Here is a 13,488-nt window from a genome sequence, read left to right as displayed (position 1 = left end):
CGCCCTCCCCTCCCCTGCCCTCGCCCTCCCCCTCCCCCGCTCTCCCACGGTGCGGGCGGGTTCTCCGCCGCCGCCCCGCCGCCGCGGCCGCCACTCCGCCCCCAGCGCGGCGCGGAGCCGCAGTAATAACCCCGGCGCGGGCGGCGCAGTGACGGCGGGGCATCGTCCTGCGCGCCGGCCGGGCTGGTCCTCAGTGCCCTCTTGCACGGTCGCGGGGCTGGGCAGCATCCGCAGCCCCGGGCCCCTGCGAGCGTACCTGGATGGAGCCGTGCGTCCTCCCCGCGGGGGCGCAGCGCCGGCTGCGGGCGCAGGGCGCGCGGGGCAGCCCGGCCATGCGGGCCCCCGGCTGCGCGGCGCTCTGCCTGTTGCTGCTGGCGCAGATGGGTGTGCAGGTGAGTCCCCGACTGCGGGGGCAGGGTCCCCCGAAGCTCCCCTCGCGCAGCCCCCGTCTCACCGAGGTGTCGCCGCTGTTTTCCAGCAGGCACCTGCGTGCGCCGTGGGACCCACAGCGGCCTCGCCGGGGAGCCCGAGCGTCCGGCGTCCTCCTGGCCCCGCGGAGTGGCCGGGCTGGGTGGAAAAGGGCGGTAAGTGCGCGAGGGGGGTTCGAATCCTTGCAGTGCAGCAGCTTGTAAACCCTCTAAGGCTAGTTTACCAGGCTCTGCAAATGTTCATAACTCTGGGAATTCTCTGTAAGGTGCTGCCGTGCTTCTTTCCAACCGTAAGAGCGACCGCCTCTGAGTCAACTTTCACCAATATTTATAGTTTCCCTGTAAAACAAAAATGGCTTACCAGCGTTATTACCATAAACATTAGGGAAGAAAGCAAGGGAATGTATTTATTTAAAAAACAAACACACACTCACACACACACAATTAAAGAAGGAAGAAATAATCTAAGCGTTGTATTAATGTATACACAGCAATTATAAAGAGCTTATTATACCTTTCTCCATCCCCTCTTCCCCTCCCCCTTCTGTTCCCCCTCTGGCCTTTTAAAATGAACATCCTTCACTGTCAGAGCACGGGACAAAAAGACAGTCATTTTGCTCAGAATTTATCACCTTAGTTCCAAAAGGGATGGTTTTCAAGAGTTGGCAGAATGGGTAATTAGCGTTTTGTGGCGTCACAAGCAATGTCCAAGTCCTGTGTCATGATTTGCCAAAAAACAAGTCTGATTTTTCTGTAGTGTGTGGTTTTACTTTCACTGCTCACAAGCGGCATTTATCATTTCATGCCTCAGGGGATGGACCTCTCTGTCCTGAACTGCTTTTGGGTAAACCGGAAAGCAGGTGTGGAACGTCGGTTGCTACCGGGTTTTTAATCTGAACCCAGTCCACTGGCAGTTGCTAAATATGAGTACTTTGCATCAATCCCAACAATGCATTGCCATCTCAAATGTTATTAGTGACTTACAGAGGAAGAACTAGGTTTTATTATCCCAACATATTTTCAGAAAACCTAGAAAATTTGAGTTAATAATCTAGAATTTCTGAGTGTAGTTTCTTCATATTGATAAAATTTCATAAAGACAATCACTTAATATATGCATTAATTATTGAAATTCTCTCCTCCCGAGGGCTGTATGAAGAGTCTATCAATAGTGATCAATTCGATGAACGCGGGAACATAGGAACTTTTCCGCGACCACCAGAGGGCGCTAGATGTAAATAATAGAAAACGTTTAAAAATTACTTGTCACTATGTATTTGCAAGAGAAAGTTATCTATTTAAAGCTCACTTCCTTGGGCTTGCCCTTGTCTTCTTTAATGTTTCTCTTACGATTCATTCTAGTATGTAGTTATTTATATTGTAGTTAGTTGTCTTCTGCCACTTAAAAAAAAAAAGATTTTTGTGAAAATTCTAGTTTTCTAAAATCATGAAAATTCCTGAAGGTCTCAGGAGAATTTTCAGAGTGTTTTCTAGTAGTTATGGGTTTTTTTGTGAGTTAAGAGCATTAGAGATAGAGAACCACTTCCAGGAGGAGAAGCCAAGACTTCCTGCCCGAGGGTGCCCTTCTCCTAGGGAGGAGCATCCTGCAAGCTGGACTCCAGCCTGGCTGGCATGTGGCTGTAATCACCTGGCACCTCAGCTGGTGTCACAAGCCCAGCGTTCCCATGACAACCACTTAGCTCGCTTGGTCAGAACCTCAGGGGGAAGGTGGGAGCCACCATCACTGAAGTTCTAGCCTAGTGGACACACCAATCCCTCATCCCTCACGGTGCAGGTGTTTTAGGTCTTTAATTACAAAAGGCTAAGTTGAGAGAGTGGGTTTCAGTGGAAAGCTTTCACACGACCAGAGAAAGACTCTATGCTCAGCAGTGTTACCTCTTTTGACCTAGGATAGCATATGTGGAATAAACTTTGTGTGATACTGTGGTTAGTTTACTGTTGCATGTCTGGGTATCCCTTCAAAACCCAAAGGTGCCTTTGAAATAACTCTTTGGCCATAAAGTTTGTTTAACACATATTTCAACCTATATTGCCAGTGCTCCTGGGAGTCTGGAGTAATTATGCAATAAGATAGAGAACTCTATGCATTCTGTGAGGCAACAATAGATAACTTCAATGAGGTCAATTCTATTTTCAGACCTTCAGTACACCCATTTCATTTTGGCTGATTCAGCATAGCTTTTCCCTAGTAGGAGCCTCGAATGCTTTTCTTACAAATTTACCTTTGTCATAATAATAGTGGGTCTTGTTAAGCGCAAACACATAGCACGAGTTTGTTAACTTTTAAAAATCTAGAGTGAATTAAGCTTCAGAAGTTCTTTACAACTTTGTTTCATTGGACATGAGAGATCTGTGTTTGTGTGTGTGAATCTAAAGTATGTATTGATTTATATTCACACATTCACGTGACTTGAGACGGGGCAGGTTGGCCCAGGGATGTGCTAGTAAATGTTTAACAACAGATTCTCCAGGCCTCTAATTTTGTAACATTTGCTGGTTCCCATGGGGTAAATACTCCCACCATGGCTGATTTCAAGCTATGGATGTGATGCCATTGAACACAGCGTTAGGACTTGACGTGCAAAATCTGTTCTCCGCGGCTGGTACCAGCAGCCCCTAGCATGCTCATGGGTGCTCCACACCTCATGCCTTCAGTTTGGAGCTGGAGTCTTCCTAGACTCGATGCTGTGGTCAAAACACCTTTTGAAATGAAAGTAGATCAGGGTGCTGACTGAAGCAGCCACGTGTGAATATCTCCTCCTTAGAAAAACCTGTGTAGGACCGAGGTCTTATTTCAGGGATTCTCAAGGATCAGGAATCTCACTAAATTCTTTATTCTTGAAATCACAAGCCAGTAGTTTGGGGGATTACAATCTTAAAACATAAGCTCAAGAGTTAGTTTAAAATTGTCATTTTATAGCAATGATCCATTGCCTTCTGCATGGGAAGAAGCTATGCTTACTTTGTTCATTCATAGAATTCTTTAGCTATGACCCTTTTCACATTTATTTATACATAACCAACAGTGCATATCTGCACTAAGGACTGCTCTTTGATGAAATCAGGGTTTCTCTGCCTTGGCACTCTTGACCTTTTGTTATGGGAACCTGTTCTGTGCATGGAAGAATGTGTAGCAGACTCCCTGGATTCACCCACTACATTCCCAAAGCACAACTATCCCCTGCCCTTTTGTGAAAACCAAAATGTCTCCAGACATCTCAAGTGTCTCCTGGGGGCGGGGGTGAGGGGTAGCACTCCCGCTGAGAACCACTGTACTAAATTTTCACCCGTGTGCACCCTCATTCTCAGAAGGGATCGTAACTGGTTACAAGGAGTGGTTTTGCAGTGGTTGGAGCTGTGTTCTGGGCAGGCTCGGGCCGGTTCTCCAGAGCTGATCATTACCTTGTCAGGAATTTTGTGAGCTGGTCTGCTGAAAATCAAAATAGGTAAACTTGGATGAAATAAATAATATTAAAAACGAGATTAAAACACTGAAAACTCATCACTTCACAATTCTTTAAGTTTTGAGGTTACGTATCCTCTTGAGGTTCTTTGTCTGTATTGCCTCTGTATGGTGGAAATACTTTATAATGGTGTGCTACGGTGCAAACCTCTAAACTCCGTGTTCAGTGAGCTCACATGGTAATTGAAATTAGCCATGGTGGGAGTCTTTATACCAGGGAAACTGGCAAATGCTTTCAACCAGGCTACCCCATGACCCCCACCCATAGCTGGTTGTGAAAGATGTACCAGCACAACACATGCGTTTCTGTACAACAGGCTTAAAAGTTGTCATTTTGAAAAATAGATATTATATGTCTCCCTCCCAATAAAAGATAAAGAGTGTATGCCCTCCAAAGTAAAGGTCGTAAAAATGACGTTTTAATGGTAATCATCTTTTTATGTGCAATAAATCTGCTCACTAGCCAGTGTTTGGAACAGTTCACCTGCTTTGTCCTCATTCCACGGCCTCTGTTGGGATGGAAACAGGCTAGTGTGAGGTGCAGACACTCCCTGAGAGCCCACAGGGAAAGAAGAAAGTTATTAATACGACCACGTCACACTAGCTTTTCCCCTGAGTCCAGAAAGTCGGGGATGAGGAAGGTGGTTTGGAAAAATGCAAATTAAATGAACAAGTGCTTTTCACTTTTTTTTAGGAGTAGCCGGGAACAGACTGTGATCACATACTTGCACCAGGCACATTCATTCCTAATTTGTGTCCCCCTATATTTTTTTGTCATTGCATAGAATTTAAGCAGATTTATTTTACTTTCTCATTGTCCTAAGTAAAATATGAAGTGATCGCAGTGTATTTTGCCTTGGCAGACACAAGTGCCCTGCTTTGACATGTATTTCCAAGGTTGGTTGTCGAGTTGCCAGCCAGAACCTGCTGCCTGTCTAATCTGCATGGGCCACAGTTCACCAGTTACCTTCATTGAGGATGTGGGGCAGTCCTATGGGCCCAGGAGTGGCCCTTTGACATGAGGAAACAGGAAGCCTGGGCTCAAACAGGCCATCACTAAGCTTTTGGTTATCCTGCTGCATGATGGGTTGGCTGCCGGGCCTCTGACTCTCACCTTGCCGTGGGCCTCAGCCCAGGGGACTCTGGACGGTGCCTTTCCATCCCTGGCCTTCTCTGTCTCTCCCAAAGCCAAATGCATGCCTTTTATGACCATCCCCTGGCTGCCACCCTCTCTGTTCCAGTGTAACCTTTCAGATACCTGCCAGGATGGCCCAGGGACATGTGGGCAAGTACCTATACCAAAAGAGTTCTGGTTGTGAAGAAAAATTACTTTTTCCAGAAAAAAATAATTTACCTGAGTACAGTTCACTTATGACCAAATAGCACTTCTGTAGGACGCTGTTTTATTTTATCTCATGGCTCCAAGAAGCATATCCAACTCATGCTAAAGTCCCGGTTATTAAGTATCTAATGGAAGAGTCTCCCGAGAGCATATATTGGCAATAAAAGGGGAATATATATAATTTCTTAGGATGTTAGAATCAGGATGAGAATATGAGAATCAGGTCTTGTCATACATGTAAGATGAAGTTGCATTTTGAATCGTTAGAGACGTTTCACCTCAGTGTAGGGCTAGCCCTCTGGGGCTTGGGTCTGATGTCCATTTCAAAGACATCTCAGAGGAAGCTTGGAGAAAGCCTGGCATCCTATTGCCCTGTTATTTTCTGGTGTTTAGACAAAATGCAGGCTAGGAAGCTGGCCCTCTCCATCACTGGCATGCAGATGGAGACACTCACAAGATATGTTTAAATATTTGAAAGGTAGAAGCCAAGCTAAGAGATTGTTAACTAAAATATTTTGTAGCCTCAGCTTTGACAAATCTACCTTCGCATGGTCTAAAAGTCCAGGTTCGAGTTTAGAACACGGCGATGCAGGAAGATCCTACCTCTGGCGTGAAACCCACCCCTAGGTCTCTAGTCCACGTCTGTCCTGCCCTCCCAGAAACAACCTCTCCCTGACCTCTGGATGGCAGAGATGATGTGTTAATGGTGGGAATGAAAGGAAGAATCCCTGTCAAAGCAATGAAAAATACATGATGCTGGAAGGGAAGACACCTCTTTGGAGAAGACAGTTATGATATTTCGAGAAAGGCAGGTGAGGGCCACCGCCCAGGATTCTGGTAGAGTTACAGATGTTTTCTCCATACTTTGCACAGAGAAGGGAGTGACACAAATGCTCCCCAATGCAAAACTGTAAGACTGTCTGTGACAGAAGCCTGGCAGATCATATGGGTGCCCCAAATCTGTTAGCTCCTTGGGGTTTTCTTGACTTTTTAAAAATAAATCGTTTATTTGAATACATTTTGACCCGGTATAATACAAATTAGAATTGGAAGAAGAGTGTGGTGCATGTCTTTGAACAACCTTGAAGTGTGAAATGCCAAAAAGCCAGGCCAGTCAGAGGCTCAGCAGTGGTTTTCATTCAGAGAAAAGACACATCTGAGCATCTATCATACTTGCATTCTGCCTTTTCTGCTGTAGTTCAATGATTTAATAATTAAATATTTTAAAATTAAATGCCAAAGAATGTCCATCATATTTGTATTTTTAACTGTTTTCTGAAAACTGATCAGTATTTTTAAGCTAAACTTTCTTATCAATAGACTAAAGATGTTGGTAAAAGACAATATGACTAAAGGAATATTTAAAGCTATAAAAATAATGACATTATAATTACTCTACAGTAATTACTCTATAATCTGGAAAGCGCATTCTTAGTTTCATCTGCTCTGTAATATGTTTCTCCTTAGAAGTGTCATAGCATTTGCTGGATTGGTAATAACACATTATAGGAACAACAGTGACTTTGCAAAGGGCCCCTTTTAAGATTTTCCCTTTTAACTCCGATTTTATGCTTTCTGTAGTTCGGATTTGAGGCTGGGTGGTTGTTGACGCTTCCTCCATCCTTTTTTGCTTGGTGAAAATACTATCCGGTAGTAAATGATATTCGAAGACTTCCTGATCCTTTTCAGAATTCTGAAATCACTCAGCCACACCCCCTCTCTCACTTTCAGAGTATGACCTGGTGTCTCCCTATGAGGTTGACCACAACGGAGACTACGTGTCCCATGAAATCATGCACCCCCAGAGGAGGAAAAGGGCGCTGGCCCAGCTCGGAGCTGACTCTCTGCACCTTCGGCTGAAAGGCTTCAGGCACGACTTCCACCTGGATCTGAAAACTTCCAGCAAGCTGGTGGCACCTGGATTTCTCATACAGACTTTGGGGAAGGCGGGCACTAAGTCGGTGCAGACTTTCCCACCTGAGGATTTCTGTTTTTATCAAGGCTCGTTACGATCCCACAAAAATTCGTCAGTGGCTCTTTCGACCTGCCAAGGTTTGGTGAGTACAGTTGTTGCCGCCTGTTGTGGGGGCAGGGATGTGGGGAAGGGAGCAAGTGACAAGATTTGGGCTCCTTCTCCCATTATTGCAGTACAGATTTCTTTGATCTCTCAAAGCAGAAGGAAAATTGCCAAGCAATGCTTTCTAAGATATGCTGGGCGCTTCCTATCCCCAATTTGGAAACAGCATCCAGGTTCCGCCTTCTGTTGTTGTTGGTCTACAACGATTGTGGCAGAGCACTGCAGTTTGAGAACTGTGCGTGAGAACTTACGGACAAGTCTGAAGACTTTGACTTCTTTGGGGATGGTTTTACTCTGACTTACTGGTTACTCTAACTTGCTGGTCACTTACTAGCACTGGAGGAATGTTTTCATCTTGAATAGAACAACAGTGTTCAACTGATTGGCCATGTGCTTGAAAGCACTTTATTTCTGTCATTCTGATGTTGATAATATATTTACAGATTAGAACATTCATTTCAAAAACAGTGGTGAATCCATGTCAGGGCAGTGCTGATCTCATTGGGCTAAAGATTCTATTAGTGCTTTCTTCATTTTCTTAATATCTGACTTAGACATTAAACATCCTTAGATGCTTCAGGTGGTCCCCTTTGCTTGGATCCTAGAGTGAGGAGCATCTGGCCAAGTTGAGAAGGTACCTAAATCCCTCAGGCTGACCTAAGCTGAAACCTTAATGGCTTATCTTTTACTTTTCTTAGAATATTTCCATAACTTTCGGGAAGGAAATCTTAGTAGATGCTTAGATTCTTGGACACAAATTGATTAGTCAGACACAGATGAGGGAGACATGACATAAGTAGCAGAGTGAAAATGTGTGGTCCAAACAATAAGGTCTTGATCATGTTAAAGGTTTGGCAAATAGATTTTTGAACATTTGTTACATCTCCAGAAAATGATCTAAGCCTGTCTTATTCCTTTCCCTCTTTGAAAAGAGATAATTCAGACTCTACATCGCATAAGGATTTTGTGTACGTGTATGTGAATACTGGTTGCTGAAGGCGCATTCATAACCAATTCCTTAAAATACTAAATATGTGGAAATGCTATGTCCTGTTATTTTTTTTAAAATATTAGCATTCTGCTTTTTAGGGGGAATTCAGTTTGGGCTGGGCTCATATCTACTTTCTTTGGAAAGACTTTTGGTTTGAGAATGGATACAATGGGGAACGGTCAAGGATGGGGTGGTGGTTATTTGACACACTTGTTAAGCATAAGGAGTGTGGTCGATTTCTCCCATGCTCTCTCAACAAAAGTAGGTCTTTCTTAATGAAAGAGCTAGAATTCTTCATGTAATGCACTAAAGGGAGATATCTCTTCCTTGGCTTTCTTCAACAAAGGCTTGCTCAGACCAGAAATGGAAGCTATCTGTGTGGTAAGGAGATGTGCCATGCCCTTCAGAGCACTCTTGGATTTGTGGAGACTGAGCAAGGTGCTTTCTTTCCATTAGCCCAGCAGGGGTGCAGGCTCGTGGATGCCCCTGGTCTCTGTGAGCCTAAGGCTTCCTAGTGATGGCGTGATGGCTGAGATATGCCCTGGAGTCTGTCCCATGAATAGAGTTGCTTGAAATTTCTGGCTCTCTTTGAACTCAATGGGAGTTAACAGCGAAAGTTGTAAATGACAACTACATGAAAGATAAAGAAGTGAAAAGAACAGAAAAAAGACTCCTCTGGATAATAAACACTGGAATGTAATATTTTGGTGACTGCAATAGAAAGCTGTGTGCTTTCACCATTCATCTTCCAAATACATTAATTCCAGCTAAAGTGATATTTTGTCTGTAGATGGTCACTACAAACATGACCTCAACTAGACTTATGAGTGTGAGATCCAGGGGCATTTGCCGTATGATAGGACAAATCAAAGACATTTTAAAGAAGAAAAGGGGAGGATTAAGAAGTCGTCTCTCATAGCCAGATAATAAAGTTATTGAATGGAAATGCCCCTCAAGTAGTTGCCAAGTCTGTTATTTCTTTCCTGATTGATGGTTACCCCATCTGTCCTCTTTCAAATCTGTTAACACATGAAGAAAAGTAGCATACCTTTTGCATTAGATGATGGTTCCTTTTTTGTTATTATTGTTCTTCTTGGTTCTTTCAGGTTCTAATTAAAGTTCCAGGTAGATCTCAGTTAAGCATTTTTTAAATTTGGTTTCTAGATGACTCAGCTATCTGATGGGAGTCAGGAGTGTGGTTCTAATTTATAGTAAATACATATTCTTAATAAATACATATTCTTAAAGAAGAAAGACAAAACTAAAATGAGCATTTTACTTTGAATCTCTTGTGAATAATGAATCTCATGTGCTTCAGAAGTGTGTCTCACTGGAACCTGTCAAAGTTGCATCCAAGGAGTGTATTGTCTGATGAGACAAGCAGGGAATAGGCAATTTTACTGAAGAGTGATAAAATAAGGACAAATATGGGTGCTGGGAGAACTGAAATGAAGATGCCTCACCCTATCTTGGTGAGAGACAGCAGCATCAGGGTAGGTTTCTGGAAGAAATATTGTCCAAGCCAAATCCTTACTGTAGAATTGGAATGTGATGCTCATGAATGGAGGAGTAACAAGCAATCTCAGGGAAGATGATGGAGATCAGTCAAGCTCATGGAATCCTTGATAACACCATCAATGACTGTTCAGAGATTAATATTTGTGTATGAATCCCAAGTATAGTAAACTAAATAAGGTCTGTAAGCCCTAAAATGACTTCTAGAGTCACTCTGACATTTCCACCAAGTATATTATTCAAGATATTTCTCATTCTGCTAAATAAGATTAATGAAAAAAAATAGTATCTGTTTACTTATGTCTCTACCAAAATGACATCACAAATCTGTTCTGATTACCAGTCACAAGCACATAAATGTGTGTCACACAGCAGGTGCTTTTCAGTACTTGTTAAATAATGGATAGAATTACTGGATATCTTACAGTGTAAGAAACAATGATGACAATGACAGTAGCAGAAGGAACAGTAATAAGTTACTGAATGTTATTTGCCAAATACTTGCCTAATAGCTTCCCATTTGTTATCTCACTTAGCCTAATGATAACTCTAAGAGATAAGTACTATTTTTTTAACAGCTTTATTAAGATATAATTTACATATCATAGCATTTCACCCCTTGAAAATGTATAATGCAGTGTTTTTTTAGTATATTCCCTGACTTCTGCAAACATCACCACAAACTAATCTGAGACATTTACATCACCTCCAAAAAAAAAAAAAAAAAAAAAAAAAAAAAAAAAAAAAAAAAAAAAAAAAAAAAAAAAAAAAAAAAAACAGTCCAGTCCAGTCCAGTCCAGTCCCTCCCATTTCTCTCAAGCCCTCATCAGTCCTAGGCACCCATTAATCTGTCTTCTTTGTTTATAGATTTGCCTAATCTGGCCATTTCTGATAAATGGAAGCATACGATATGTGGTCTTTCGTGACTAGCCTCTTTCACTTAGTATACTGTGTGTTTAAGGTTCATCCATGTTGTAACATGTTTAAAGATTTCATTATTTTTATTAGTAAATAATAATCCTTTGTATACATATGCCACTTTTCTTATTTTAATGCCTATCAATTGATAGACATTGTATTTTCTTTGGTTGTGTGAATAATGTTGCCATGAACATTTGTGTACAAGTTTTTGTGTAGACATAAGTTTTCATTTTTCTTGAGTATTTACCTAGAAGTGTAGTTAGTGGATCCTATGGAAACTCTAAGCTTAACCTTTTAGGAGATTCTAAACTGTTTTTCACAGTAGCTGCACCTTTTCATGTCTACCCAGCAATGTATAAGTGTTCCAGTTTCTCCACATTCCAGACAACACTTGTTCTTGTCCACCTTTTATTCTTATAGACATCCTAATGGACATAAAGTGGTATTTCACTGTGGTTTTTATTTGCCAGGTAGAGATTATTGGTTGACAATTTTTTGTTGTTGTTGTTGTTTTGTTTTGTTTTGTTTTTCCTTCAGCACTTTGAATATACCATCCTACTGCCTTCTGGTTTCCATTGTTTTTTATAAGAAGTCTGCTGTTTATCTCGTAGTTTTGTTATACTTAAAGCATTGCTGTTTTCAATGTGTCTTTGTCTTTCAACATTATTACTGTCAAGTGTATAGGTGTGAGTATCTTTGAGTTTATCCTTCTTGGGATTATATGAGCATCCTGAATGTTCATATTAATATTTTTCCTCAATTTGAAAAGTACTTGACCATAGTTTCTTCAAATATGTTTTTCTGCTCCTTTCTCTCTCTCCTCTCCTTTGGTATTCCCACTATTCATATGTCGGTGTGCTTAATGATGTAGCAGGTTTCTCTGAGGTTCCATTCATTTTTCTTCATTCTTTGTCCTCTGTGCTCTTTAGATTGTGTAATCTTGATTGATTGGTCTGCAAGCTCACCGATTCTCTGCTGGCAGTTCAAATCGACTGTTAAGCTTCTGCAGTAAATTTTTCATTTCAGATATTGCACTTTTCAACTTCAATTTGGTTCTTTTTATAATTTCTTTTATTCTGTATTATATGAAACACTGCTTTGAGGCCTTGCTTTAATTCTTTTGATATAGTTTCCTTTGGTTCTTTGAACATATTTATAATAGTTGCTTTGGAGTGTTTGTCTACTAAGTTAAAATCTGGGTCCCCTCAGAAGCAATTTCCATTGCCTCTTTCTTTTCCTGTATATGGGTCACACTTTTCTGTTTCTTTGTGTGTCTCACAATTTTCTTGCTAAATACTAAACATTATAGATAATATATTTTAGCAACTCTAGATACTTTAAGACTGACCACACACCACCACTCCAGTGCTTGTTGCTGCTGTTTTCTTTCTTACTTGTTTAGTGACTAGTTCAGTGAAGTCTGTTTTCCCTGCAGCATGCAGCCTCTAATGTTGCTTCTCAGAGAGTGCAACCTCAGGAATGTGCACGGTCTTTCGGAAAACCTGTGCTGATCTGCTGCTTCTATTGGTACCGCAACCAGCTGTTACTCTACACTAACTGCTAGGTGATTGCTTTTTTTTTTTCCCCCAGCACAGTTGGGCATAGATTGCTCCACAGTCTAATTTGATTATAGAAGAGCCTTACAGGATTAGGATGCTGCCAGGTTTTGAGACTACTCCAACACCAGGAGGAATCCTCTTGTCTTTTTCCCTGAGTCTCTCCACTAAACTTCCAGTCAGTGTATTGTTTTGTTTATTGTTATGTGTATCATGGAACAACAACCTTCTCTTAATTTCTTGTAAGTAAGATACCCATTATTTTTGGCAATACCATTAGACATGAACTTTCACACACTCTGTTCCAAATATAGCCATTCATTTTAAGCGAGCTTCTTGTTCTTAGTGCTTGCTTGTTGCTTCTCTTCCTGGGCAAAACGTGTGTGCCACATTTTGGAGCTGGAACTAGTAGTATGCTTCTCCTCCCAAAGTGACACCCCTACTCTATGAGTGGAGCTCTGGTTGGAAATAGTAGCTCCTGGTCTTCTCTGATTTTGCTTCCTGGCTTGGAATCTCTACCATACAAATGTTCCTGGTTGGGGACGTTCAGGGATCAATTATTCTCAACCTGCTGAGCCCGGAGTAGAGCTTCCATCTTATAAGCAGGAGCTGCTTAGCACAAGGGAAATCAGTTCTTACAGCCATGCCTGTCCAGAATAGAGCTTCTGCAATATAGAACTGAGGGGATAAGAGATGTTGGTGCCTTGTTTCTCCTGACTTGAAAATACAGCCCTAGAATGGGTGTTGGGCGGGATAGGGAGGCCTGGTCTTTTTAGAATATACCTAGAATAGAGCTCTGTCACATTGAGCAGGGGGAAAGGTGAGCATGTGACTAGACCATGGCTCAAATGTCACCAAATTTTACCATTCTTTTACAGATTTACTAAATTTAATTAGATAGATGATTTTCCACTTTTTTATTGGAATATGGGAGGGATAAATCAGAAGCTTTGGATGAACACACACACACTACTATATATAAGATAGATAACCAAAAAGGACCTACTGTATAGCACAAGGAACTCTACACAATATTCTGGGATAACCTATATGAGAAAAGATTTTCCACTTTTTATGCCCTTAGGACAATTTCCAGAGACTTCAAATGGTGTGTGTGTGTGTGTGTGTGTGTGTGTGTGTGTGTACAATTTTCAGCAGGAAAATGGTTGTTTCT

At 41.8% G+C, this 13,488-nt stretch overlaps 1 protein-coding gene across 1 annotated transcript in view; it reads left to right on the top strand.

Annotated features, from left to right (window-relative positions):
- The first annotated feature begins 332 nt into the window (after positions 1-332).
- The window catches only part of ADAMTS16 (ADAM metallopeptidase with thrombospondin type 1 motif 16), a 156,178-nt gene continuing 143,022 nt past the window's right edge, over positions 333-13,488 (top strand). The window contains exons 1-3 of the mRNA XM_007451658.1: positions 333-392; positions 443-584; positions 6,986-7,311. Of these exons, the coding sequence (XP_007451720.1) occupies positions 333-392; positions 443-584; positions 6,986-7,311 (528 nt within the window). The remainder of the gene's footprint in view (positions 393-442; positions 585-6,985; positions 7,312-13,488) is intronic.

Source organism: Lipotes vexillifer, unplaced genomic scaffold (assembly GCF_000442215.2).
Source record: "Lipotes vexillifer unplaced genomic scaffold, Lipotes_vexillifer_v1.1 scaffold1463, whole genome shotgun sequence".
In the NCBI taxonomy this organism is placed as follows: domain Eukaryota; kingdom Metazoa; phylum Chordata; class Mammalia; order Artiodactyla; family Lipotidae; genus Lipotes; species Lipotes vexillifer.
Note: the sequence above shows the minus strand (reverse complement) of the source record. Positions and strands in the feature narration are given on the sequence as shown.